The sequence below is a fragment of the Passer domesticus genome, unplaced genomic scaffold, assembly GCF_036417665.1.
Source record: "Passer domesticus isolate bPasDom1 unplaced genomic scaffold, bPasDom1.hap1 HAP1_SCAFFOLD_131, whole genome shotgun sequence".
Lineage (NCBI taxonomy): Eukaryota > Metazoa > Chordata > Aves > Passeriformes > Passeridae > Passer > Passer domesticus.
The window spans coordinates 26250-52443 of NW_026989923.1; the positions used below are offsets into that span (position 1 = coordinate 26250).

Consider the following 26194-nt stretch of genomic DNA (forward strand, 5'->3'; position numbering starts at 1 on the left):
TGTTATGATGATAAATTCATTTGTGTTAACTGTTGTGGACAGTTATTATCATGGAGACATTCCCTTGGATGTTGAATTGGTCCAAACTTTCATTTTAAAGGATTTTGATGAGGAGGATCTGAGTGCTCATGGTTCTCCTAAGCTCCAACTTTATGTGACTTGCTGAGACTGTTGATTTGCCTCTGAGTGCTGAAGGAGAGAGAGAATATTGTCCTGTGGACGTGTCACGAGTGTGTGTCGCCCCTGGAGCAGAGCCCTTCTCTCTTTCATATTTCAGCATGTCGAGCTCCATCCCTGCCAAAAGGGAGATTTCTCCCCTGCAGTCCCCACCCCTTTGGCATTTTCACTTTGTCAGAAATCACTAAGAGTTCTCTTAGTGCCAAGAAAAGCTCAAAACCACTTAAAAGCTGCCCAGCCTTAAGAGTTTTATGAGAAAGTGATAGATATACTTACAGGGAACTTCATTTGGATGGCAGGCCAGGCCAGCTCTGCTGCTAATTGATGTGTACTCTTGCTTTTTATACATTATATCCCCAAGTTAAATCTGAAAATGGGTTTACCTTATTGGCAGGTGCCCTGTGTTCACAGAAGCATGACGAGTTTCCTGGGGAAGTGCTCTGATAAGAGGAGGCTTTGATACCTGCCTGATTGAATTCATGGCATACAGGGAGCTGAGAGAAAGGTGCTCATGGTAAGCTCAGTGTATTGAACAGTCACTTTTAAATGGAAAACAATGATCATCAGAAGCAGAGCAGATTCCCAGTAAACTTGCAGTGATGCTTTGTGCCAATGTGCACCTGATTATGGACTAAGGGCTGATTTGAGTATGCCAGAAACTGAGGGATGTTGGTGCTAAAGGCAGATTTGTATTCACCTGGTTAACCTGGGGCAGCCTGCCATTTTTGTTAGAGAAAAGGAAATAATCTTGATTGTAAAGATTTGAGCAACAGGAATCCCAACCTTGCCTCATTTTAGGAACAGAACAACTCTGTAAATCCCACAAAGGAGACTCCCCTTCCCCTAAAAAAGGCAAATTCAATGCTTTACCCTTCTTTCTTTCTGCCTTTTGTGTCACCTGAATCAAGATTCTCAATGTGAGGCATCTTTCCCCAAACAGGGAAGGAAGGTCCTCACTGTGAATGCCTTGTTTGTAGCATACACACCCTGGGCTTGCCCAGCTCTTTGTCTGTGTCCTGTGCTGAGAGCTGGCAATCAAAAGAGCATTTGAAGGGCTTAAATGGGGCAGATAGGAGACAATAAAAATATTTTAAGAGGAGTTCTTAAATGAAAAAGGGTACAGTAATGAGAAACAAGCTGGAATTAATACATAATGAAGGACTTTATTTGAAAGATGTGGTCACCAGTTGATCTGTGTCAGCACTAAATCCCCAAGACCATCTCTAAAAGGAGATGTGAGGGAAGGATTGCACCAGGGTTTGCCTTGGGCAGCAGCTCGGATCCTCTGTTCTTGATTGAAGAAAGGTAAGGTTTTCAGGCCTTGATATTGCCACCACAGTAATTCAGATTCACAAGTTTGAGGGCATCAAGTGAGATACATGATCCCTGATTCACTTGGGGTCCTATACAAACATCAAAAATAGTAAAAAAAGGGGAAAAAAAAGAGGCACTGGCTTAGATGATTTTAAGTGCTCTGTGCATTCACGTTGCATGAGCCTTTTCAATCCCATTGAGCCCTTTCAGCTGCCAAAGCAAGCCTAAAGCAAAGCAAGCAGTGAGTCCATGGAGCTACTGCTAAGGCAGAATGCAACAGCTGGAGCCTGAGCCATAGAATTGGCTTTCCAAGAGAAAGCTGGAGACCATCAGCTTGGAGAAAGGCTCAGAATACTTGGATGGTATCTCAGGATTAACTCCTCTGAGTAAAAGAATTAGTTGAATAATTTCAAAAGAATAGTTTTTGACCTCAATAGAACCTCTGTGATTGACAACTGACAATGATTCAGGAGATTTATACACATCTCCATAACCACAGCTGCTCTTCTACAATGATGCACGTTTGTTGCTCACTTTGTGTCAATCTCAAGGTGGGAGAGCAGCAATTGTCCTTTTGTCATTCCCCAAGGAAAACAAATATCAGGTCATTTAGAGACAGAATTCCTTTGCTTGCACTCACCATGAACTTCATAAGCCATGTAGGTGGTGAGTCCACTGCACATGGCGAAGACATCTGACCCATAAGACATGAGGTTGTTGACCAATCCATTGGTGACAAAGGTGATCTTCTTGGTAGGTCTTCCAAGGCCAACCTGGTTCTGAAGAACAAAAACCAGCATTCAGCAAGCTCAGTGCAAGGAGCTGGTTCCTGCTAGGTCTATTCCTAGCTCAGGAAGGATGACTCAAGGCTGGGTTTTGGAGTCCCAACTGCCTTTAGGGGCACCTTTCAGTCCCTGGGAGACTGTGGGACCACTGGCAAGCCTTGAAGGCAGCTCCAAAGGCAGATGGTTCTAAGGGAGCCAAGGTGCAGGAGCCTGAGGGGAAGCAGCAGCACAAGGAGAGTGCTGAAGAGGAGAAGAGGAGTTCAGCCACTCTGTGGAGCCAGAGCTCCTTGCAAGGCATGTGCTCAGTCACTGCCCTGGCCCCTCAGGGGCACCCGGGCTGTCAGCTGGCAGGAGAAGTCTCCTCCTGATTCCCTTCTGCCCTACAGCTCTTCCTGCTATTGAAAATGTGGTTTTTTACCAACTCAGTCCTCAGACTTCAAGGGAAGCTTGTGTTTAGCAAAGGTGAATATGCTGAATGCTGAGATCATTTGTATGCCTGTGCTAATGTGGATGGCTGAACTAAAGAAACAAGGTATATAGTCCTCTTCAAAAAGTTTGAAAGCTTATTAAAATATTTTTTCTACAAAATTGAAAATTTTTTTTCTTCCTCAATTAGATATTCTGAAGAAAACATATTTTTCTAGACTTTGAGAATAAGACTTGCTGAAACATACTCAGCAAAGAATCTAAAGTCTTGGTTACTGAGGTAATATAAAAAGTCAATTGAAATACTGATTTAAATAATTGTAAAAATAATCTATTTAATTTGGGACTTGGACTCAAAATAAACCTGCACTAAAAGGCATCCAAAAGAGCATATTGTAATTTCTGAAAGCCTTCAAACGATGTACCTGAAAAATATCACTGAAAATATCCATGAAAATAGCCATTAAAATGGCTTTTAATTTACCAGTTGGTTAAGAGGACTTTGAAAACAGCAGTGTTTCAGGCAAAAAAAGCAATTTCAAATACAGTACAATATTCCAAACAACTGCTAATTTTGAACCTTACCTTGTTCTCTGAAGCATATCTGATGAGAGCATCAAAGGTGGGCATCTCATTTCTGTTCATGGTGGAAATGTAGCACGTTCTCTCTTGCACCACTTTGGTTGCAATGATGCCCTGTAAAAAAAACCCAAAAACTTATTGAGCACTTGCAGCTTGGTTTTCCACCCAAAAATATGGGATAGACTCAGACTAACAAGAGTAACAAATGCTGAGAGGTTCTACCCCTAATCTTGGACTCTGGATGGTGAGAATACAGAAACATTCCCTGTCCCTGGGCTGTACCAAGGGCCAGTCTGCCAGTAGGGCTTTAGAAGGAGCCCCCTCCCTGGCACTCACCGAGTTGTAGTTCCAGATGGTTTTCCAGGAGAACTGCTCACTCCTCTGCTCAATAATCACCTCACGTGTTTGACTGCTGAGGGTCATGTTTTGGAAAACACAGGCACCAGAGAAATGGCAGTTGTTACCTGTCTGCTGAGACTGAAAAGCCAAGAGAAAGCAGATATTTAGCATTTGAAGAAAGACAGTGATGTCCCCAAATTTTCTGAAAAATCCCTGCCACAATGGAAGAAGTGCTGGCTGCTGAGGAGTGCTGCCATGGCCCTCATTCTTTCCAAAGGACCCAGAATCAAGGCTGTGGTGTTGGGCAAAGGCTGTAAGGATTCTTTCTAGGAATTCAGTGAATCCTTGCTGATTCTGACAGCTGCCATCTGGTGCCATTAGAGGTCAATGCATGTTGGAGCAATGGCCAGAGTAAATCCACACTCAAGGTCCTGAACAGAAACCTCTGCTGACCCATTGCTCTGTTTCATCATCTGCAACCTCAGGCAGGAACCTCTCAAAAGAGGAGATGCCAGGCAAGAAGGACATCAGCGCTGGCTTTGGGCAGCTTTGAACGCCCCCCAAACTGATTCAAGAAAGGTAAGAGCTAAGGTTTTCTCACCTGTCCATTGCCATGGAAATTACCAGTGCAGTACTTCAGATCCACAACTCCCAGGACATCGAGGGTAATACATGATCCCAGGTTCAACTGGGGTCCTTGCACAGCTGGAAAAGAAAAGAAAATACACCATCAGCTGATGCCCAAGACCTTGGCTGACCTTCTATAGAAGGGTGATGTTGCTCAAAGCACACCAGGTATGAATAGTTGCTGTTCTGGGAATGTTTGAGCTGTGCAAGGGACAGATTCTCTTGGAGTCCCCAGTGAGCACTGGCTCTGTGGCTCAGCCTGGAATGCTCTCAAAGACCTGCTCCTGAACACCCTTGGGGATGTCCTGTGCAGAAATTGTGGCTCTATTGCACTTTATCCTGAGGGTCCCAATGGCTGAGTATGGCAATGCAAGGCAGCTGCCAGTTCATGGGCCCAAACTCATTAAGCTTTACTGGAAAGGAACTGGAATGTTTGGTTTGGATAATTTATGGGGCATGTGACACCATCCTGTTCCAGTCCTGATCTGCAAAGATGTTGAACTATTTCTGCAACTGCTGAGGCCTTGGTTTCTGCCTGACTTGAGGTGGAAATGCAGCAATTGGTAATTCATCAGGAGAGAAAAATGCAGATCACTAAGAAACACAATTCCTTTCCTTGCACTCACCATGAACTTCATAAGCCATGTAGGTGGTGAGTCCACTGCACATGGAGAAGACATCTGACCCATAAGACCTGAGGTTGTTCACCAATGCACTGGCAACAAAGGTGATCTTCTTGGTAGAACTTCCAAAACCAATCTGATTCTAAACAAGAAATTACAGCAGTTAGCAAGATAATTATCAGGAACTGGTTCCTGCTGGGCACATTCCCTAGGGGAAAGGCTGTGGAATAGGGAGACACTCTCTCATACCCAAAAGGAAAAGGGAGTCTGGGCAAGAGCAGCTGCAATGCCAGGTCCAGAGCCGGCCAATGCAGTTTGAGACTGAATAGTCAGTGTAGGACTTTGAGATCTTGGCATGCCTTGCAAGACAATAAAGACCCTTGATAGGCTCCTCAGAGAAAGGCTTTGCCAAGAAAACTGCAGAGCTCAACATCCTCATAGAAAGTGGAGATGAGAATGGTGCAAGCCCCTTTGTTCTTTCAGCAAAGCATTCCTAGGAAAAATTCCCAAGCCCCACTAGTGTTGAGAGAAAGAAAATCCTACCACTTGTGAACAACATTCTCCTGTCCAGAAGGAAAAAGCACATGAAGAAATGGATCAGTGAACTCCAGGATAATAAATCTAAATCTGCTATTCCCCTGGAATCTTACCCTGCTCTGTTCAGCCAGGTGAGCCAGGTTATCAAAGCGGGGCATCTCGCTTTTGTTCATGATGGAAATGTAGCAGGCGTTCTGTTGAGTGACTTTGGTTGCAATGACACCCTGTGAAATAAAAGTTTTTAGCACTCACATTTCAGTCTTTCAACCCTTGGGATTGTGAAGACATTTTCTGAAAACCAGAATGAGTGCAGAATATTCATACCTGAAATTGTGCACTCAACATGGCCAAAATGAAGGAACAATCACCGTCCCTGGTCCAGCTGTACAGACAGCCAGACTCCTTGGATTTTTTTGAAGAAGTCCCACCCGTGCCACTCACCGTGTTGTAGTTCCAGATGGTTTTCCAGGACCCACTGAAGGTCTTTTGCTCAATGATGGCCACACGCCATTGCCTGTTGATGGTCACAATTTGGGACTGGCCCCCAATGATGACTTGAGTGTGGTTGATGATGCCGCCTTGCGTGTTGTTGTTGAAGATGTCCCCGGGAATCTGCTGAGACTGAAAAGTCAAGGGAAAGAAGACATTTCATCTTTGAAGAAAGAGACAGTGATGTCAGCAAAGCTACAGAAAAATTCCTGCTACAATGGAAGAAGTGCTGGCTGCTGGGGAGTGCTGCCACTGCCCTCATTCTTTTCCAAAGGACCCAGAATCAAGGCTGTGGAGTTTGGCAGAGGCCGTGAGGATTCTTTCTAGGAATTCAGTGAATCAATGCTGCAACTGACAGCTGCCATCTGGTGCATTCAGAAATTGATCAGTGCAAGAGGGCTGGCCACAATGAATCCATGTTCAAGATCATGGATGGAAACAACTGTTCACCCATTGCTCTCTTTCAGCATCTGCACCCTCAGGCAGGAGCCTCACAAAAGAGGAGATGCCAGGCATGAAGGACATCAGGGTTGGCTTTGTGCAGCTGCTTGGAAACCCTCCCCCCAAAATGTGGTTCAAGAAAGGTAAGGGTAAGATTTTCTCACTTGTCCATTGCCATTGCCAGTGCAGTACTTCAGATCCACAACGCCCAGGACATCGAGGGTAATGCATGATCCCAGATTGACTTGGACTCCTTGGGAAGCAGGAAAGGAAGAAACGAAACCCCATGAGCTGATGCCTAAGACCTTGGCTGCCATTCAAATGATCAGTCAGCTCTGACCTGGAGGACAGCTGGTGACACTTAGGCTGACATTTTTTATTGACTGGGCATTACACGGTAGCCCAGTGTGAGCTGAAACACTCCGGGCCCTAATTTCAGCCTCCTTTATGTTCCCAAAAAGGAGCTGTAAGGGTTTGGTATGGGTCTTTTTTGGGGGCTGTGCCACCCCCCTGCTCCAGTCCTGATCTGCAAACATGTTGAACCCTTCACACAACTGCTAAAGCCCCTGGGGTTCTTCCTGACTCAAGGTGGAAGGGCAGCAATTGTTCATTGGTCATTCCCCAAGGGAAACAAATGCCAGGTCACTCAGAGACAGAATTCCTTTGTTTGCACTCACCATGAACTTCATAAGCCATGTAGGTGGTGAGTCCACTGCACATGGAGAAGACATCTGACCCATAAGACCTGAGGTTGCTGACCAATCCATTGGCGACAAAGGTGATCTTCTTGGTAGGTCTTCCATGACCAAACTGGTTCTAAAGAACAAATATCAGCAATGAGTAAGATATGCTTCCTCCTAGATGTATTCCCTAGTTGAAAGGCTGTGGAACAGGGAGATGCCCTCTTAGAACCCAAAGGAAAAGGGAATCTGGGCAAGAGCAGCTGCAATGCCAGGTTCAGAGCCGGCCAATGCAGTTTGGGACTGAATACTCTGAGTAAGACTTTGAGATCTTGGCATGCCAAGAGAATCAAGACCCTTGATGGGCTCCTCAGAGAAAGGCTTTGCCAAGCAAACTGTGGAGCTCAACATCCTCAGAGGAATTGGAAATGAGAATGGTGCATCCCCCTTTCATATTTCAGCGAAACATTCCTAGGAAACATTCCCATGCCTCACTAGTGTTGAGAGAAAGAAAATCCTACCACTTGTGAACAACATTCTCCTGTCCAGAAGGAAAAAGCCCATGAAGAAATGGATCAATGAACTCCAGGATAATAAATCTGCTATTCCCCTGGAATCTTACCCTGCTCTGTTCAGCCAGGTGAGCCAGGTTATCAAAGCGGGGCATCTCGCTTTTGTTCATGATGGAAATGTAGCAGGCGTTCTGTTGAGTGACTTTGGTTGCAATGACACCCTGTGAAATAAAAGCTTTTAGCACTCACATTTCAGTCTTTCAACCCTTGGGATTGTGAAGGCATTTTCTGAAAACCAGAATGAGTGCAGAATATTCATGCCTGAAACTGTGCACTCAACATGGCCAAAATGAAGGAACAATCACCGTCCCTGGTCCAGCTGGACAGACAGCCAGACTCCATGGATGCATTTTGAAGAAGTCCCATCCCTGCCACTCACCGTGTTGTAGTTCCAGATGGTTTTCCAGGACCCGCTAAAGGTCTTTTGCTCAATGATGGCCACATGCCATTGCCTGTTGATGGTCACAATTTGGGACTGGCCACCAATGATGACTTGTGTGTGGTTGAAGATGCTGCCTTGCGTGTTGTTATTGAAGATGTCCCCAGGAATCTGCTGAGACTGAAAAGCCAAGGGAAAGAAGACATTTCATCTTTGAAGAAAGAGACAGTGATGTCAGCAAAGCTACAGAAAAATTCCTGCCACAATGGAAGAAGTGCTGGCTGCTGGGGGAGTGCTGCCACTGCCCTCATTCTTTTCCAAAGGACCCAGAATCAAGGCTGTGGAGTTGGGCAGAGACCGTGAGGATTCTTTCTAGGAATTCAGTGAATCAATGCTGCATCTGACAGCTGCCATCTGGTGCATTCAGAAATTGACCAGCACAAGAGGGCTGGCCACAATTAATCCATGCTCAAAGCCCTGGATGGAAACATCTGTTCACCCATTGCTCTGTTTCAGCATCTGCACCCTCAAGCACGACCTCACAAAAGAGGAGAAGCCAGGCATGAAGGGCATCAGGGTTGGCTTTGGGCAGCTGCTCAGAAACCCTCCCCCCAAAATGAGGTTGAAGAAAGGTAAGGGTAAGATTTTCTCACTTGTCCATTGCCATTGCCAGTGCAGTACTTCAGATCCACGACTCTCAGGACATCGAGGGTAATACATGATCCCAGGTTGACATGGACTCCTTGGGAAGCAAGAAAGGAGGAAACAAAACCCCATGAGCTAATTCCTAAGACCTTGGCTGCCATTTAAATGATCAGTCAGCTCTGACCTGGAGGACAGCTGGTGACACGTAAGGTGACACTTTTTATTAACTGGGCATTACACGGGCGGGCAGTGTGAGCTGAAACACTCTGGGGCCTAACTTAAGCCTCCTTTAGCTTCCCGGAAAGGAGCTGTAAGGGTTTGCTTTGGGTCATTTATAGGGGGCTGTGCCACCACCCTGTTCCAGTCATGATCTGCAAACACGTTGAAACCTTTGTACAAGTGCTGCAGCCCCAGGGTTCCTTCCTGACTCAATGTGGAAGAGCAGCAATTGTCCATTGGTCATTCCCGAAGGGAATCAAATGCCAGGTCATTTAGAGACAGAATTCCTTTGCTTGTACTCACCATGAACTTCATAAGCCATGTAGGTGGTGAGTCCACTGCACATGGAGAAGACATCTGACCCATAAGACCTGAGGTTGCTGACCAATCCATTGGCGACAAAGGTGATCTTCTTGGTTGGTCTTCCGTGACCAAATTGGTTCTAAAGAACAAATACCAGCAATCAGCAAGATCAGTACAGGGATCTGATTGTTGCTAGATATATTCCCTAGGTGAAAGGCTGTGGAATAGGGAGATGCTCTCCCGCACCCCAAAGGAAAAGGGAGTCTGGGCAAGAGCAGCTGCAATGCCAGGTTCAGAGCCAGCCAATGCAGTTTGGGATGGAATAGTCTGTGTAAGACTTTGAGATCTTGGCATGCCAAGAGAATCAAGACACTTGATGGGCTCCTCAGAGAAAGGCTTTGCCAAGCAAGCCGCAGAGATCAACATCCTCAGAGAAAGTGGAGATGAGAATGGTGCAGCCCCCTTTGTTCTTTCAGGAAAGCAATCCTAGGAAAAATTCCCAAGCTCCACTAGTGTTGAGAGAAAGGAAATCCTGCCACTTTTGACAACATTCTGCTGTCCAGAAGGAAAACGCACATGAAGATATCGGGCCAATGAACTCCAGGGTCAGGAATATGCTAGAACTTGGGAACCTTACCTTGCTCTCTTGTGCCAGGTGAGCCAGATTATTGAAGCTGGGCATCTCATTTTTGTTCATGATGGAAATGTAGCAGGCGTTCTGTTGAGTGACTTTGGTTGCAATGACACCCTGTGAAACCAAGGTATTGAGAACTCACACTTTAGTCTTTCTACCATTGGATTTGGAGAAAACCCTTTGTTAAAACAGAATCAAATTCTGAGTGTTCCTACCCCAAGCTGTGCACTCAACATTGTCAGAAGAAGGAAACAAACCCCATCCCTAGGCCAGCTCTACCAGGAGCCAGTGTCCTCATACACATTGTGAACAAGAGTCCTTCACTGCCACTCACCGTGTTGTAGTTCCAGATGGTTTTCCAGGACCCAATGCCAGCTTTTTTCTCAATGATGGCCACACGCCATTGTCTGTTGATGGTCACAATTTGGGACTGGCCCCCAATGATGACTTGTGTGTTGCCATCACCACCAGGAATCTGCTGAGACTGAAAAGCCAAGGGAAAGAAGACGTTTCATCTTTGAAGGGAACCAGTGATGTCCCCAAAGCTTCTGAAAAATCCCTGCCACAATGGAAGAAGTGCTGCTTCCCGGGAAATGCCAGCCCTGTTCTCTGTCTATTCCAAAGGACCCAGAACCAAGGCTGTGACAATGGGCAAAGGCTGTAAGGAGGACAGGCCAGTCAATCCATGCTCAAAATCCCACACAGATACCTGTCCTCACCCATTGCTCTGTTTCAGCATCGGCATCCTCAACAAGGCACCTCACAAAGAGAAGATGCCAGACAAGGGCTTCAGGGTTGGCTTTGGGCAGCAGCTCACAAAGCGTCCCCCCAAATGAGGGTCAAGACAGGTAAGGGTAAGGTTTTCTCACTTGTCCATTGCCATTGCCAGTGCAGTACTTCAGATCCACGACTCTCAGGACATCGAGGGTAATGCATGATCCCAGATTGACTTGGACTCCTTGGGAAGACAGAAAGGAAGAAACAAAACCCCATGAGCTGATGCTTAAGACCTTGGCTGCCGTTCAAATGATCAGTCAACTCTGACCTGGAGGACAGCTGTTCTTAGCGGGACACTTTTTATTGACTGGGCATTAACGGGAGGCCAGTGTGAGCTGAAACAATCTGGGCCCTAAGTTAATCCTCCTTTAGTTTCTCAGGAAGGAGCAGTAAGGGTTTGGTTTGAGTCATTTAGAGTGGATGTGCCACCACCCTGTTCCACTCCTGATCTGCAAACATGTTGAACCCTTCATACAACTGCTAAAGCCCCCAGGGTTCTTCCTGACTCAATGTGGAAGGGCAGCAATTGTCCATTGGTCATTCCCCAAGAGAATCAAATGCCAGGTCATTTAGAGATAGAATTTGTTTGCACTCACCGTGGACTTCATAAGCCATGTAGGTGGTGAGTCCACTACACATGGAGAAGACATCTGACCCATAAGACCTGAGGTTGCTGACCAATCCATTGGCAACAAAGGTGATCTTCTTGGTAGGTCTTCCGTGACCAAACTGGTTCTAAAGAACAAATATCAGCAATCAGCAAAATCAGGACAGGGATATGGTTGCTGCTAGATGCATTCCTTAGGGGAAAGGCTGTGGAATAAAGAGATCCTTTCCCGCACTCCAAAGGAAAAGGGAGTCTGGGCAAGAGCAGCTGCAATGCCAGGTTCAGAGCCAGCCAATGCTGTTTGGGACAGAATAGTCTCTGTAGGACTTTGAGATCTCGGCTTGCCAAGAGAATCAAGACCCTTGATGGGCTCCTCAGAGAATGTATTTGCCAAGCAAACCGCAGAGCTCAACAACATCAGAGAAAGTGGAGATGAGAATGGTGCAGCCCCCTTTGTTCTTTCAGCAAAGCATTCCTAGGAAAAATTCCCAAGCTCCACTATGTTGAAAGAAAGATAATCCTGCCCGTTTTGACAAAATTCTCCTGTTCAGAAGGAAAAAGCACATGAAGGAATCGGGCCAATGAACTCCAGGGTCAGGAATTTGCTAGAACTTGGGAACCTTACCTTGCTCTCTTGTGCCAGGTGAGCCAGATTATTGAAGCTGGGCATCTCATTTCTGTTCATGATGGAAATGTAGCAGGCGTTCTGTTGAGTGACTTTGGTTGCAATGACACCCTGTGAAACCAAGGTATTGAGAACTCACACTTTAGTCTTTCTACCATTGGATTTGGAGAAAACCCTCTGTTAAAACAGAATCAAATTCTGAGTGTTCCTACCCCAAGCTGTGCACTCAACATTGTCAGAAGAAGGAAACAAACCCCATCCCTAGGCCAGCTCTACCAGGAGCCAGTGTCCTCATACACATTGTGAACAAGAGTCCTTCACTGCCGCTCACCGTGTTGTAGTTCCAGATGGTTTTCCAGGACCCAATGCCAGCCTTTTTCTCAATGACGGCCACAAGCCATTGCCTGTTGATGGTCACAATTTGGGACTGGCCCCCAATGATGACTTGTGTGTTGCCATCACCACCAGGAATCTGCTGAGACTGAAAAGCCAAGGGAAAAAAGACATTTCATCTTTGAAGGGAACCAGTGATGTCCCCAAAGCTTCTGAAAAATCCCTGCCACAATGGAAGAAGTGCTGCTTCCCGGGAAATGCCAGCCCTGTTCTCTGTCTATTCCAAAGGACCCAGAACCAAGGCTGTGGCAGTGGGAAAAGGCTGTAAGGGGGACAGGCCAGTCAATCCATGCTCAAAATCCCACACAGATACCTGTCCTCACCCATTGCTGTGTTTCAGCATCTGCACCCTCAAGAAGGAACCACACAAAGAGAAGATGCCAGACAAGGGCATCAGGGTTGGCTTTGTGCAGCAGCTCACAAAGCGTCCCCCCAAATGAGGGTCAAGACAGGTAAGGGTAAGGTTTTCTCACTTGTCCATTGCCATTCCCAGTGCAGTACTTCAGATCCACGACTCTCAGGACATCGAGGGTAATGCATGATCCCAGATTGACTTGGACTCCTTGGGAAGCAGGAAAGGAAGAAACAAAACCCCATGAGCTGATGCTTAAGACCTTGGCTGCCGTTCAAATGATCAGTCAGCTCTGACCTGGAGGACAGCTGTTCTTAGCGGGACACTTTTTATTGACTGGGCATTAACGGGAGGCCAGTGTGAGCTGAAACAATCTGGGCCCTAAGTTAATCCTCCTTTAGTTTCTCAGGAAGGAGCTGTAAGGGTTTGCTTTGAGTCATTTAGAGTGGATGTGCCACCACCCTGTTCCAGTCCTGATCTGCAAACATGTTGAACCCTTCATAAAACTGCTAAAGCCCCCAGGGTTCTTCCTGACTCAATGTGGAAGGGCAGCAATTGTCCATTGGTCATTCCCAAAGAGAATCAAATGCCAGGTCATTTAGAGACAGAATTTGTTTGCACTCACCATGAACTTCATAAGCCATGTAGGTGGTGAGTCCACTGCACATGGAGAAGACATCTGACCCATAAGACCTGAGGTTGCTGACCAATCCATTGGCAACAAAGGTGATCTTCTTGGTAGGTCTTCCGTGACCAAACTGGTTCTAAAGATCAAATACCAGCAATCAGCAAGGTCAGTACTGGGATATGGTTGCTGCTAGATTCATTCCTCAGGGGAAAGGCTGTGGAATAAAGAGATGCTTTCCTGCACTCCAAAGGAAAAGGGAGTCTGGGCAAGAGCAGCTGCAATGCCAGGTTCAGAGCCAGCCAATGCAGTTTGGGACGGAATAGTCAGTGTAGGACTTTGAGATCTTGGCATGCCAAGAGAATCAAGACCCTTGATGGGCTCCTCAGAGAAAGGCTTTGCCAAGCAAGCCGCAGAGCTCAACAACCTCAGAGAAAGTGGAGATGAGAATGATGCAGCCCCCTTTGTTCTTTCAGGAAAGCATTCCTAGGAAAAATTCCCAAGCTCCACTATGTTGAAAGAAAGATAATCCTGCCTGTTTTGACAACATTCTCCTGTTCAGAAGGAAAAAGCACATGAAGAAATCGGGCCAATGAACTCCAGGGTCAGGAATCTGCTACAACTTGGGAACCTTACCTTGCTCTCTTGTGCCAGGTGAGCCAGATTATTGAAGCTGGGCATCTCATTTTTGTTCATGATGGAAATGTAGCAGGCGTTCTGTTGAGTGACTTTGGTTGCAATGACACCCTGTGAAACCAAGGTATTGAGAACTCACACTTTAGTCTTTCTACCATTGGATTTGGAGAAAACCCTTTGTTAAAACAGAATCAAATTCTGAGTGTTCTTACCCCAAGCCGTGCACTCAACATTGTCAGAAGAAGGAAACAAACCCCATCCCTAGGCCAGCTCTACCAGGAGCCAGTGTCCTCATACACATTGTGAACAAGAGTCCTTCACTGCCACTCACCGTGTTGTAGTTCCAGATGGTTTTCCAGGACCCAATGCCAGCCTTTTTCTCAATGACGGCCACAAGCCATTGCCGGTTGATGGTCACAATTTGGGACTGGCCCCCAATGATGACTTGTGTGTTGCCATCACCACCAGGAATCTGCTGAGACTGAAAAGCCAAGGGAAAGAAGACATTTCATCTTTGAAGGGAACCAGTGATGTCCCCAAAGCTTCTGAAAAATCCCTGCCACAATGGAAGAAGTGCTGCTTCCCGGGAAATGCCAGCCCTGTTCTCTGTCTATTCCAAAGGACCCAGAACCAAGGCTGTGGCAGTGGGCAAAGGCTGTAATGAGGACAGGCCACAGTTAATCCATGCTCAAAGTCCTGGATGGATACCTGTCTTCACCCATTGCTCTGTTTCAGATTCTGCTCCCTCAAGAAGGAACCTCTCAAAAGAGAAGGTGCCAGGCATGAAGGGCATCAGCGTTGGCTTTGTGGAGCTGCTCGGAAACCCTCCCCCAATATGTGGTTCAAGTAAGGTAAGGGTAAGTTTTTCTCACTTGTCCATTGCCAGTGCAGTACTTCAGATCCACGACTCTCAGGACATCGAGGGTAATGCATGATCCCAGATTGACTTGGACTCCTTGGGAAGCGAGAAAGGAGGAAACAAAACCCCATGAGCTGCTGCCTAAGACCTTGGCTGCCATTCAAATGGTCAGTCAGCTCTGACCTGAAATACAGCTGTTCTTAGGGTGACAATTTTTATTGACTGGGCATTACACGGGCGGCCAGTGTGAGCTGAAACACTCTGGGCCCTAATTTAAGCCTCCTTTATGTTCCCAAAAAGGAGCTGTAAGGATTTGCTTTGGGTCATTTATAGTGGGCGTGCCACCGCCCTGTTCCAGTCCTGATCTGCAAAGATCTTAAACTCCTTGTGCGACTGCTGAAGCCGTTGTTTTCTGCCTGACTCAAGGTGGAAGAGTAGCAAGTGTAGACTGATCATTACCCAAGGGAAACAAATGCCAGGTCTCTTAGAATTCCTTTGCTTGCACTCACCATGAACTTCATAAGCCATGTAGGTGGTGAGTCCACTGCACATGGAGAAGACATCTGACCCATAAGACCTGAGGTTGCTGACCAATCCATTGGCGACAAAGGTGATCTTCTTGGTAGGTCTTCCATGACCAAACTGGTTCTAAAGATCAAATACCAGCAATCAGCAAGCTCAGTACTGGGATGTGGTTGTGGCCAGGCACATTCCCTAGGGGAAAGGCTGTGGAATTGGGAGATGCTCTCCCTCTCCCGTAAGGAAAAGGGAGTTTTGCCAAGCGGCCATGAACAATTCCGAGCTGGCCAATGCAGTTTGGGATGGAATAGTCTGTGTAGGACTTTGAGATCTTGGCATGCCAAGAGAATCAAGAACCTTGATGGGCTTCTCAGAGAATGTATTTGCCCAGCAAGCTCAATATCATTTGAGGAAGAGAAGAGGTGGAAGGAAATGCTGCAGACCTCTTTATTCTTTCAGCAAAGCATTCCTATGCAAAAGTCTCAAGACCCACTAGTGTTGAGAGAAAGAAAATCCTGCCACTTTTGACAACATTCTCCTGTTCAGAAGGAAAAAGCACATGAAGAAATAGGGCCAATGAACTCCAGGGTAATGAATCTGCTAGAACTTGGGAACCTTACCTTGCTCTCTTGTGCCAGGTGAGCCAGATTATTGAAGCTGGGCATCTCATTTTTGTTCATGATGGAAATGTAGCAGGCGTTCTGTTGAGTGACTTTGGTTGCAATGACACCCTGTGAAACCAAGGTATTGAGAACTCACACTTTAGTCTTTCTACCATTGGATTTGGAGAAAACCCTTTGTTAAAAAAGAATCAAATTCTGAGAGTTCCTACCCCAAGCTGTGCACTCAACATTGTCAGAAGAAGGAAACAAACCCCATTCCCTAGGCCAGCTCTACCAGGAGCCAGTGTCCTCATACACATTGTGAACAAGAGTCCTTCACTGCCACTCACCGTGTTGTAGTTCCAGATGGTTTTCCAGGACCCAATGCCAGCCTTTTTCTCAATGACGGCCACACGCCATTGCCTGTAGATGGTCACAGTTTGGGACTGGCCCCCAATGATGACTTGTGTGTTGCCATCACCACCAGGAATCTGCTGAGACTGAAAAGCCAAGGGAAAGAAGACATTTCATCTTTGAAGGGAACCAGTGATGTCCCCAAAGCTTCTGGAAAATCCCTGTTACAAGCAATGGAGTTCTACCCCCCTTCCAGTGCTGCCCCCAGGAACTGCCATTATCTTTTCCAAAGGACCCAGAACCAAGGCTGTGGTGTTGGCCAGAGGCTGTAAGGAGGACTGGCCACAGTTAATCCATGCTCAGTGTCCTGGATGGAAACATCTCCTCACCCATTGCTCTGTTTCAGCATCTGCACCCTCAAGAAGGAACCTTACAAAAGAGGAGATTCCAGGCAAGAAGGACATCAGGGCTGGTTCTGGGCAGTAGCTCAGGTTCTACACCCACCGCCCCCCCCATCTTGGTTGAAGAAAGGTAAAGGTAAAGTTTTCTCACTTGTCCATTGCCATTGCCAGTGCAGTACTTCAGATCCACGACTCTCAGGACATCGAGGGTAATGCATGATCCCAGATTGACTTGGACTCCTTGGGAAGCAAGAAAGGAAGAAAAAAAACCCCATGAGCTGATGCCTAAAACACTGGCTGCCATTCAAATGGTCAGTCAGCTCTGATCTGGAGGACAGCCGGTGACATTTAGGGTGACACTTTTTATTGACTGGGCATTACATGGGATCTCAGTGTCAGCTGAAATATTCTGAGCCAAAACTGAGCCCCCGTAAGCTTTCTGGAAAGGAGCTGGAAGGATCTAGTTTGATCTGCAAAGATGTTGAACCCTTTGTACAACTGCTGAAGCCCCTGGGTTTCTTCCGGACTCAAGGTGGAAGAGCAGCAATTGTCCATTGGTCATTCCCCAAGGGAAACAAATGCCAGGTCATTAAGAGACAGAATTCCTTTCTTTGCACTCACCATGAACTTCATAAGCCATGTAGGTGGTGAGTCCACTGCACATGGAGAAGACATCTGACCCATAAGACCTGAGGTTGCTGACCAATCCATTGGCAACAAAGGTGATCTTCTTGGTAGGTCTTCCATGACCAAACTGGTTCTAAAGAACAAATACCAACATTCAGCAAGATCAGTGCTGGGATGTGCTTGTGGCTAGGCACATTCCCTAGCAGGAATAGGGAGAAGTTCTCTTACACCCCTAAGGAAAAAAGTGAATCTGGACAAGTGGCTATGCAAAGCTCTGAGCTGACCAATGCAGTTTGGTAATGAAAGGCTTGCAAAGGACTTCAAGGTCCAGGCATGCCAAAAGAATTAAGGCCCTCAATGAGCTTCTCAGAGGAAGTGTTTACAGCAAGCTGCAGAGCGCAAGATTCTCAGAGAAATCAGAACTCAGAAACTGAATGTGCAACCCTCTTCTTCTTTCAGCAATGCATTCTTATGGAAAACTCCTCACTCCTGTTGAGAGAAAGAAGTCCTGCAACTTGTGTCAACTTCATCCTGTCCAGAAGGAAAAAGCCCATGAAGAAACAGGTCAATGACCCCCAGGGTCAGGACTCTGCTACTCGCTGGGAACCTTACCCTGCTCTCTTCTGCCAGGCGGGCCAGATTATTGAAGCTGGGCATCTCATTTCTGTTCATGATGGAAATGTAGCAGGCGTTCTGTTGAGTGACTTTGGTTGCAATCACACCCTGGGAAATGATATTGTACAGCATTTCATTCTTTCATGTCTCAACATGGTCAGAAGAAGGAAACAAGCCACATTGCTGGGCCAGCTGTCCCTGCAGCCAGTCTCCTCATACATTTTGTGAACAAGCCATCCCTGCCACTCACCGTGTTGTAGTTCCAGATGGTTTTCCAGGACCCGCTGAAGGTCTTTTGCTCAATGATTGCCACATGCCATTGCCTGTTGATGGTCACAATTTGGGACTGGCCACCAATGATGACTTGTGTGTGGTTGAAGATGCCGCCTTGCGTGTTGTTGTTGAAGATGTCCCCAGGAATCTGCTGAGACTGAAAAGTCAAGGGAAAGAAGACATTTCTTCTTTGAACAGAGACACTGATGTCCCCAAAGCATCTGAAAAATCCCTGCTACAATGGAAGAAGTGCTGCCCCCTGGAAGTACTGGATTTGCACTCAGTCTTTTCCAAAGGACCCAGAATGAAGGCAGTGGCAGTGGGCAAAGGCCGTAAGAATTCTTTTCAACATTCAGTGAATCATTTCTGCATCTGACAGCTGTCATCTGGAGCCTTTAGAGGTTGGTGAGTGCATTATGACTGGCCACAGTTAATCCATGCTCAATGTCCTGGATGGAAACATCTCCTCACCCACTGCTCTGTTTCAGCACATGCACCCTCAAGAACGACCTCACAAAACAGGAGATACCCGGCAAGAAGGGCGTCAGGGATGAAGAGCTCTGAAGCCCCCCCGCCAATTTGTTTGAAGAAAGGTAAGGGTAAGGTTTTCTCACTTGTCCATTGCTATTGCCAGTGCAGTACTTCAGATCCACAACGCCCAGGACATCGAGGGTAATGCATGATCCCAGATTGACTTGGACTCCTTGGGAAGCAGGAAAGGAAGAAACAAAACCCCATGAGTTGATGCCTAAGACTTTGGATGCCATTTAACTCACCAGTCAGCTCTGACCTGAAGGACAGCTGGTGACACTTAGGGTGACACTTTTTATTGAGTGGGCATTACATGGGATCTCAGTGTCAGCTGAAACAGTCTGGGCCAAAACTGAGCCCCCATAAGCTTTCTGGAAAGGAGCTGGAAGGATCTAGTTTGATCTGCAAAGATGTTGAACCCTTTGTACAAGTGCTGAAGCCCCCAGGGTTTCTTCCGGACTCAAGGTGGAAGAGCAGCAATTGTCCACTGATCATTCCCCAAGGGAAACAAATGCCAGGTCATTTAGAGACAGAATTCCTTTGTTTGCACTCACCATGAACTTCATAAGCCAGGTAGGTGGTGAGTCCGCTGCACATGGAGAAGACATCTGACCCATAAGACCTGAGGTTGCTGACCAATCCATTGGCAACAAAGGTGATCTTCTTGGTAGGTCTTCCATGACCAAACTGGTTCTAAAGAACAAAAACCAGCCTTCAGCAGGATCAGTGCTGTGATCTGGCTCCTGCTAGGTACATTCCCTAGGGGAAAAGCTGAGGAATAGGGAGATTCTCTCACGCACCCCTAAGGAATAGGGAGTCTGGACAAGCTGCCATGTAAAGTTCTGAGCTGACCAATAGAGATTGGTATTGAAAGGCTTGCAAAGGACTTCAAGGTCCTGGCATGGCAAAAGAATTATGTCTCTCAAAGAACTGCTCTGAGAAAAAGTGTTTTCAGCAAGCTGCAGAGCTCAACATTCTCAGAGAAATCAGAACTCGGAAACGGAATGTGCAACCCTTTTCCGCTTTCAGCAAAGCATTCCTATGGAAAAATTCTCTCCTCCTTTTGAGAGAAAGAAAGTCCTGCCACTTGTGACAACATTGTCCTGTCCAGAAGGAAAAAGCCCACGAAGAAACAGATCAATGAGCTCCAGGGTCAGGACTCTGCTACTCGCTGGGAACCTTACCCTGCTCTCTTCTGCCAGGCGGGCCAGATTATTGAAGCTGGGCATCTCATTTCTGTTCATGATGGAAATGTAGCAGGTGTTCTGTTGAGTGACTTTGGTTGCAATCACACCCTGTGAAATGATATTATACAGCACTTCATTCTTTCATGTCTCAACATGGTCAGAAGAAGGAAACAAGCCACATGCCTGGGGCAGCTGTCCCTGCAGCCAGTCTCCTCATACATTTTGTGAACAAGCCATCCCTGCCACTCACCGTGTTGTAGTTCCAGATGGTTTTCCAGGACCCACTGAAGGTCTTTTGCTCAATGATGGCCACATGCCATTGCCTGTTGATGGTCACAATTTGGGACTGGCCCCCAATGATGACTTGTGTGTGGTTGAAGATGCCGCCTTGCGTGTTGTTGTTGAAGATGTCCCCAGGAATCTGCTGAGACTGAAAATTCAAGGGAAAGAAGACATTTCTTCTTTGAACAGAGACACTGATGTCCCCAAAAGCATCTGAAAAATTCCTGCTACAATGGAAGAAGTGCTGCCCCCTGGAAGTACTGGATTTGCACTCAGTCTTTTCCAAAGGACCCAGAATGAAGGCAGTGGCAGTGGGCAAAGGCCGTAAGAATTCTTTTCAGCATTCACTGAATCATTTCTGCATCTGACAGCTGTCATCTGGAGCCTTTAGGAGTTGACCAGCTCATTAGGACTGGCCACAGTTAATCCATGCTCAATGTCCTGGATGGAAACCTGTCCTCACCATTGCTCTGTTTCAGCAATGGCATTCCTCAAGAAGGAACCTCACAAAACAGGAGATGCCCGGCAAGAAGGGCATCAGGGATGAAGAGCTCTGAAGCCCCCCCCGCCAATTTGTTTGAAGAAAGGTAAGGGCAAGGTTTTCTCACTTGTCCATTGCCATTTCCAGTGCAGTACTTCAGATCCACAACACCCAGGACATCGAGGGTAATGCATGATCCCAGATTGACTTGGACTCCTTGGGAAGACAGAAAGGAAGAAACAGAACCCCATGAGCTGATGCCTAAAACATTGGCTGCCATTTAAATCATCAGTCAGCTCTGACCTGAAGGACAGCTGGTGACACTTAGGGTGACACTTTTTATTGACTGGGCATTACATGGTAGCCCAGTGTGAGCTGAAACACTCCGGGCCCTAATTTCAGCCTCCTTTATGTTCCCAGGAAGGAGCTGTAAGGGTTTGTTATGGGTCTTTTTTGTGGGCTGTGCCACCACCCTGTTCCACTCCTGATCTGCAAACACGTTGAACCCTTTGTACAAGTGCTGAAGCCCTTGTTTTCTGTCTGACTCAATGTGGAAGAGCAGCAATTGTCCATTGGTCATTCCCCAAGGGAAACAAATGCCAGGTCCTTTAGAGACAGAATTCCTTTGTTTGCACTCACCATGAACTTCATAAGCCATGTAGGTGGTGAGTCCACTGCACATGGAGAAGACATCTGACCCATAAGACCTGAGGTTGCTGACCAATCCATTGGCAACAAAGGTGATCTTCTTGGTAGGTCTTCCAAAACCGATCTGATTCTAAAGAACAAAAACCAGCCTTCAGCAGGATCAGTGCTGTGATCTGGCTCCTGCTTGGTACATTCCTTAGGGGAAAACCTGAGGAATAGGGAGATTCTCTTGCACACCCCTAAGGAAAAGGGAGTCTGGCCAAGCTGCCATGCAAAGTTCTGAGCTGACCAAAAAAGATTGGTATTGAAAGGCTTGCAAAGGACTTTAAGATCCTGGCGTGCCAAAAGAATCAGGGCTCTCAAAGAGCTGCTCTCAGAAAAATTGTTTTCAGCAAGCTGCAGTGCTCAACATTCTCAGAGAAATCAGAACTCGGAAACGGAATGTGCAACCCTTTTCCTCTTTCAGCAAAGCATTCCTATGAAAAAATTCCCCACTCCTTTTGAGAGAAAGAAAGTCCTGCCACTTGTGACAACTTCATCCTGTCCAGAAGGAAAAAGCCCATGAAGAAACAGATCAATGAGCTCCAGGGTCAGGACTCTGCTACTCGCTGGGAACCTTACCCTGCTCTCTTCTGCCAGGCGGGCCAGATTATTGAAGCTGGGCATCTCATTTCTGTTCATGATGGAAATGTAGCAGATGTTCTGTTGAGTGACTTTGGTTGCAATCACACCCTGTGAAATGATATTATACAGCACTTCATTCTTTTATGTCTCAACATGGTCAGAAGAAGGAAACAAGCCACATGCCTGGGCCAGCTGTCCCTGCAGCCAGTCTCCTCATACATTTTGTGAATAAGTCACCCCTGCCACTCACCGTGTTGTAGTTCCAGATGGTTTTCCAGGACCCGCTGAAGGTCTTTTGCTCAATGATGGCCACATGCCATTGCCTGTTGATGGTCACAATTTGGGACTGGCCCCCAATGATGACTTGTGTGTGGTTGAAGATGCCGCCTTGCGTGTTGTTGTTGAAGATGTCCCCAGGAATCTGCTGAGTCTGAAAAGCCAAGGGAAAGAAGACATTTCTTCTTTGAACAGAGACAGTGATGTCCCCCAAGTATCCGAAAAATCATTGCCATAGTGGAGAAAGTGTTGCCCCTGAGAAGCCTCAGTTTTTTCCAAAGGAGCTTGAATTAAGCCTGTGGCAGTGGGCAGAGGTCCTAAAAATTATTTTCATGTATTTATTAAATCATGGCTGTATCTGACAACTGTCATTTGGTGGCTTTGACATTGATGAGTGCAATGCACTGGCCAGAGTAAATCCCTTCTGAAAGGTCTTGGATGAAAATCTCTTCTGACCCATTGCTCTCTTTCAGCATCTGCTCCCCCAAGCAGGAACTTCTCAAAAGAGGAGATGCCCGGCAAGAAGGGCATGAGGGCTGGCTTGGGACAGCAGCTGTTGAGCCTCCAGCATTTTACACATGAAAAGCTAAGGGCTAAGCTTTTCTCACCGGGAAATTGCCATTCCAATTGCCATTGCCATTGCCATTGCAGTACTTCAGCTCCACAATTCTCAGGACTTCAAGGGTAATGCATGATCCCAGATTCACCTGGTGTCCTTGAGAAGCTGGAAAAGAAAAGAAAATACACCATGAGCTCATGCCTAAGACCTTGGCTGACCTTTTACAGAAGGTGGTGGTGTTGCTCAGAGCACACCAGGTATGAATAGTTGCTGCTCTGGGAGTGTTTGAGCCGTGGAAGGGACAGATTCTCTTGGAGTCCCCAGTGAGCACTGGCTTGGTGGCTCAGCCTGGAATGCTCACAGAGATCTACTCCTGAACACCCTTGGGGATTTCCTGTGCAGAAATTGTGGCTCTATTGCACTTTGTCCTGAGAGTCCCAATGTCTGTGCATGGCATGGTGAGGCAGCTGCCAGCTCATTGGCCCAGTCACATGGGCTGTGGCATTCTGGAAGAATCCTACCATGTGTAGGTCATTTTAGCCCTGGGAAATGGGATCATTGCCCCAGGGAAAAAGTTACAGGTGAGGAAGCCACTTGGCTTTGTGTTGCAAGGCACAAGGCTTTGGTGGCTGCCTGAGTCAACTCAGCAAGCTCTGACCTGAAGGACAGCGCTTCTTAGAACGCCCATTCTTGTTGTCTGGATATTAAAGGGAAGCACAGTGTGAGCCAAAGCATTCTGGGCTCATTGTTAAGCCCAATTAAGCTTCCTAGAGAGTAGCTGTAAGGGTTTGGTTTGGGTCATTTCTGGGGGCTGTCACCCCACCCTGTTCCTGTCTTGATCTGCAGGAGTGTCAAACCCTTTGTGCAACTGCTGCAGACCTTGGTTTCTGTGTGGCCCAAAGTGGAAAAGCAGCAATTGTGCCTTACTCATGCCCCAGAAGACAAAAAGGCCAGGTCAGAAAACTCAGATTTCCCATGCTTGCACTCACTGTGAACTTCAGTAGCCATGTAGGTGGTGAGTCCACTGCACATAGCTGTGATCTCTGTTCCATAGGAGTAGAGGTTGTTGACCAGTCCATTGGTGACAAAGGTGATCTTCTTGGTAGGTCTTCCAAGGCCAACCTGGTTCTAAAGAACAAAAACCAGCATTCAGCAAGCTCATTGCTGGGAGCTGGTTCCTGCTAGGTCTATTCCTAGCTCAGGAAGGATGACTCAAGGCTGGGTTTTGGAGTCCCAACTGCCTCTAGGGACACTTTTCAGTCCCTGGGAGACTGTGGGACCACTGGCAAGCCTTGAAGGCAGCTCCAAAGGCAGATGGTTCTAAGGGAGCCAAGGTGCAGGAGCCTGAGGGGAAGCAGCAGCACAAGGAGAGTGCTGAAGAGGAGAAGAGGAGTTCAGCCACTCTGTGGAGCCAGAGCTCCTTGCAAGGCATGTGCTCAGTCACTGCCCTGGCCCCTCAGGGGCACCCGGGCTGTCAGCTGGCAGGAGAAGTCTCCTCCTGATTCCCTTCTGCCCTACAGCTCTTCCTGCTGTTTAAAGTGTGGGTTTTTTACCAACTCAGCTGTAAGATTTCAAGGGAAGCTTGTGTTAAGCAAATATGCTCAATGCTGAGATCATTTGTATAATGTCTGTGCTAATGTGCATGGCTGAACTAAAGAAACATGGTGCATAATTTTCTTCAAAATATTTGAAAGCTTACTTAAAGATTTTCTCTGTAATACTGCAATATTTGTTCTTCCTCATTTAGAATGTCTGAAGAAAAATTCTTTTTTTTACACTTTGAGGATGTGAAATTATAAAACAATGAAAAATCTGATTCGTAGATACTAAGATGGTCAAAAAAGAGTCAGTTGTACAATAATTTAAATAATTGTAAAAATAATCTAATCTGGGAGTTGGGCTCAATATGATGAACCTGTCCTAAAGGCTTTTGAAAAAGGATATCGTAGTTTTTGAGTGTTCACAAATAATGTAACTGAAAAATATTACCAAAAATATCAGCAATAAAATGTCCATTGGTTAAGAAGTTTTGGAAAATAGCAGTGTCTCAAAAAAAAAATGCTTACCAACTACAGTAACAGATTTTGAATCTTACCCCGTTCTGTGAAGCCAGGTGGGCCAGATTCTCAAAGCTGGGCATCTCATTTCTGTTCATGACAGAAATGTAGCAGGTGTTCTGTTGCACCAATTTGGTTGCAATGACACCCTGTAAAGAAAAAGTTATTGACCACTTGCAATTCAGTTTTTCCACAATTGGGATTGGAGGAAACCCTTTGTTAAAACAGGAATGGATGGCAAGAGTTGCTACCCCAAACCATGGGCTGCAGACAGTCAGAATAAGGAAACAATCCCCATCCCTGGGCCAGCTCTTCCAGAAGCCAGTCTCCTCACACACTTTGTGAACAAGGCTCCTCCCTGCCACTCACCGTGTTGTAGTTCCAGATGGTTTTCCATGAGAATTGCTCACTCCTTTGTTCAATAACCACCACACGTGTCAGACTACTGAGAGTCAGATTTTGGAAAACTCCACCAACAGAGACCTGGCAGTTGTTATCCGACTGCTGAGACTGAAAAGCCAAGGCAAAGAAGATGTTTAGTCTTTGAAGGGAGGCAGTGATGTCCCCACAGTTTTAGAAAAGTCCCTACTACTTTGGAAGGGCTGCTCTCTGGTAAGTGCCATCACAATCTGTGATTGGCCACTAGTGACGGGGACCTCAGTCTTTAACCCAAGGATGACTTGCTGGTTTTTAATTCTTTGCTGAGACTCAATTAAAAAATGAAACATTTTTAGATTTTCAAGTTAGTCAGGGATGTCCTAAAATTTTTACAAAAAATCTTTGCTAAACTAGAGTAAGTTCTACCACATAGAGAGTGCCAGAGTTTCATCTGTCTGAGATGACTTTAATTTGTTTCCTCCAAAGGGGTGGTGAAAGAAAAAGGAGATCTCATGAAGTGGGGAACATAGAAAGAGCAGCATTGTAGAATTGTTCATTTATACTCACATGATCAGCAAGGGCTGGAGTCAGGACGAGTCCAAGAAGGACTGCAGTCAAAATCTGAAATGAAAATCAAATACAAAATGAAACTGCAACTCTGGCTGACAAATCTGGTCATGGCACTCCTCCTTCCCTTTTCCTAATCTGATGTTCAAGGGTCCCCCTTGGATCCCTTTTTTGCTTTCAGCCTGGGATTGCATCCGTGCCCCCAAAGGGAGGCACCCTCGCTGTACCCCAGGGTGCTCACAGTAGACACATTTCACACTTGCTCTCTCAAGAGCTGAACCTCAAGTTGTTTCTCAGAGCTGTGCAGGCACACACAGGCATTCTACAAGAGTAAAGAGGAGAAAGCTTTTCCATTTCTTCTGCTCTGGCATTGCAGGAAGGGCTTGATGCACTGGTGCAGTGCTGCAGTGGTGCAAAAGCGTTGGCAATAACGGGCAGGGATGAGGCTTCCTGCTTTCTGAATAATGTACAGCCAAGCCGTGAAGAAAGCCTTCCCTGCTCAGCTCCTCTGAGCCCTTCAGAGAGACAAAGGAATGGGTCTGAGTCAAAGTTTCAGTTCCTAAGGAA

At 46.5% G+C, this 26194-nt stretch overlaps 2 protein-coding genes across 2 annotated transcripts; both read right to left on the reverse strand.

Annotated features, from left to right (window-relative positions):
- Window positions 1–1344: 1344 nt before the first annotated feature.
- LOC135291844 (uncharacterized) lies at window positions 1345–7748 on the reverse strand. The gene is made up of 11 exons (XM_064406100.1): window positions 7643–7748; window positions 7018–7156; window positions 6505–6593; window positions 5852–6031; window positions 5524–5634; window positions 4877–5015; window positions 4225–4328; window positions 3621–3761; window positions 3288–3398; window positions 2132–2270; window positions 1345–1580 (listed from the first exon to the last, which is right to left on the reverse strand). Exons 1-11 carry the CDS (start codon window positions 7700–7702, stop codon window positions 1492–1494), a joined length of 1302 nt encoding a protein of 433 aa, XP_064262170.1. The 5' UTR covers window positions 7703–7748; the 3' UTR covers window positions 1345–1491.
- A 145-nt stretch (window positions 7749–7893) lies between these two features.
- Window positions 7894–25410, reverse strand: LOC135291839 (uncharacterized). Its single transcript, XM_064406092.1, has 34 exons — window positions 25352–25410; window positions 25052–25223; window positions 24721–24831; window positions 23615–23753; window positions 22675–22790; window positions 22041–22220; window positions 21788–21898; window positions 21158–21296; window positions 20646–20734; window positions 20006–20185; window positions 19753–19863; window positions 19123–19261; window positions 18652–18740; window positions 18015–18194; window positions 17762–17872; window positions 17144–17282; window positions 16674–16762; window positions 16118–16267; window positions 15786–15896; window positions 15156–15294; window positions 14660–14742; window positions 14119–14268; window positions 13788–13898; window positions 13152–13290; window positions 12648–12736; window positions 12113–12262; window positions 11782–11892; window positions 11146–11284; window positions 10642–10730; window positions 10107–10256; window positions 9776–9886; window positions 9139–9277; window positions 8625–8713; window positions 7894–8151 (listed from the first exon to the last, which is right to left on the reverse strand). Exons 1-34 carry the CDS (start codon window positions 25408–25410, stop codon window positions 7894–7896), a joined length of 4362 nt encoding a protein of 1453 aa, XP_064262162.1.
- Between the last annotated feature and the right edge of the window lie 784 nt (window positions 25411–26194).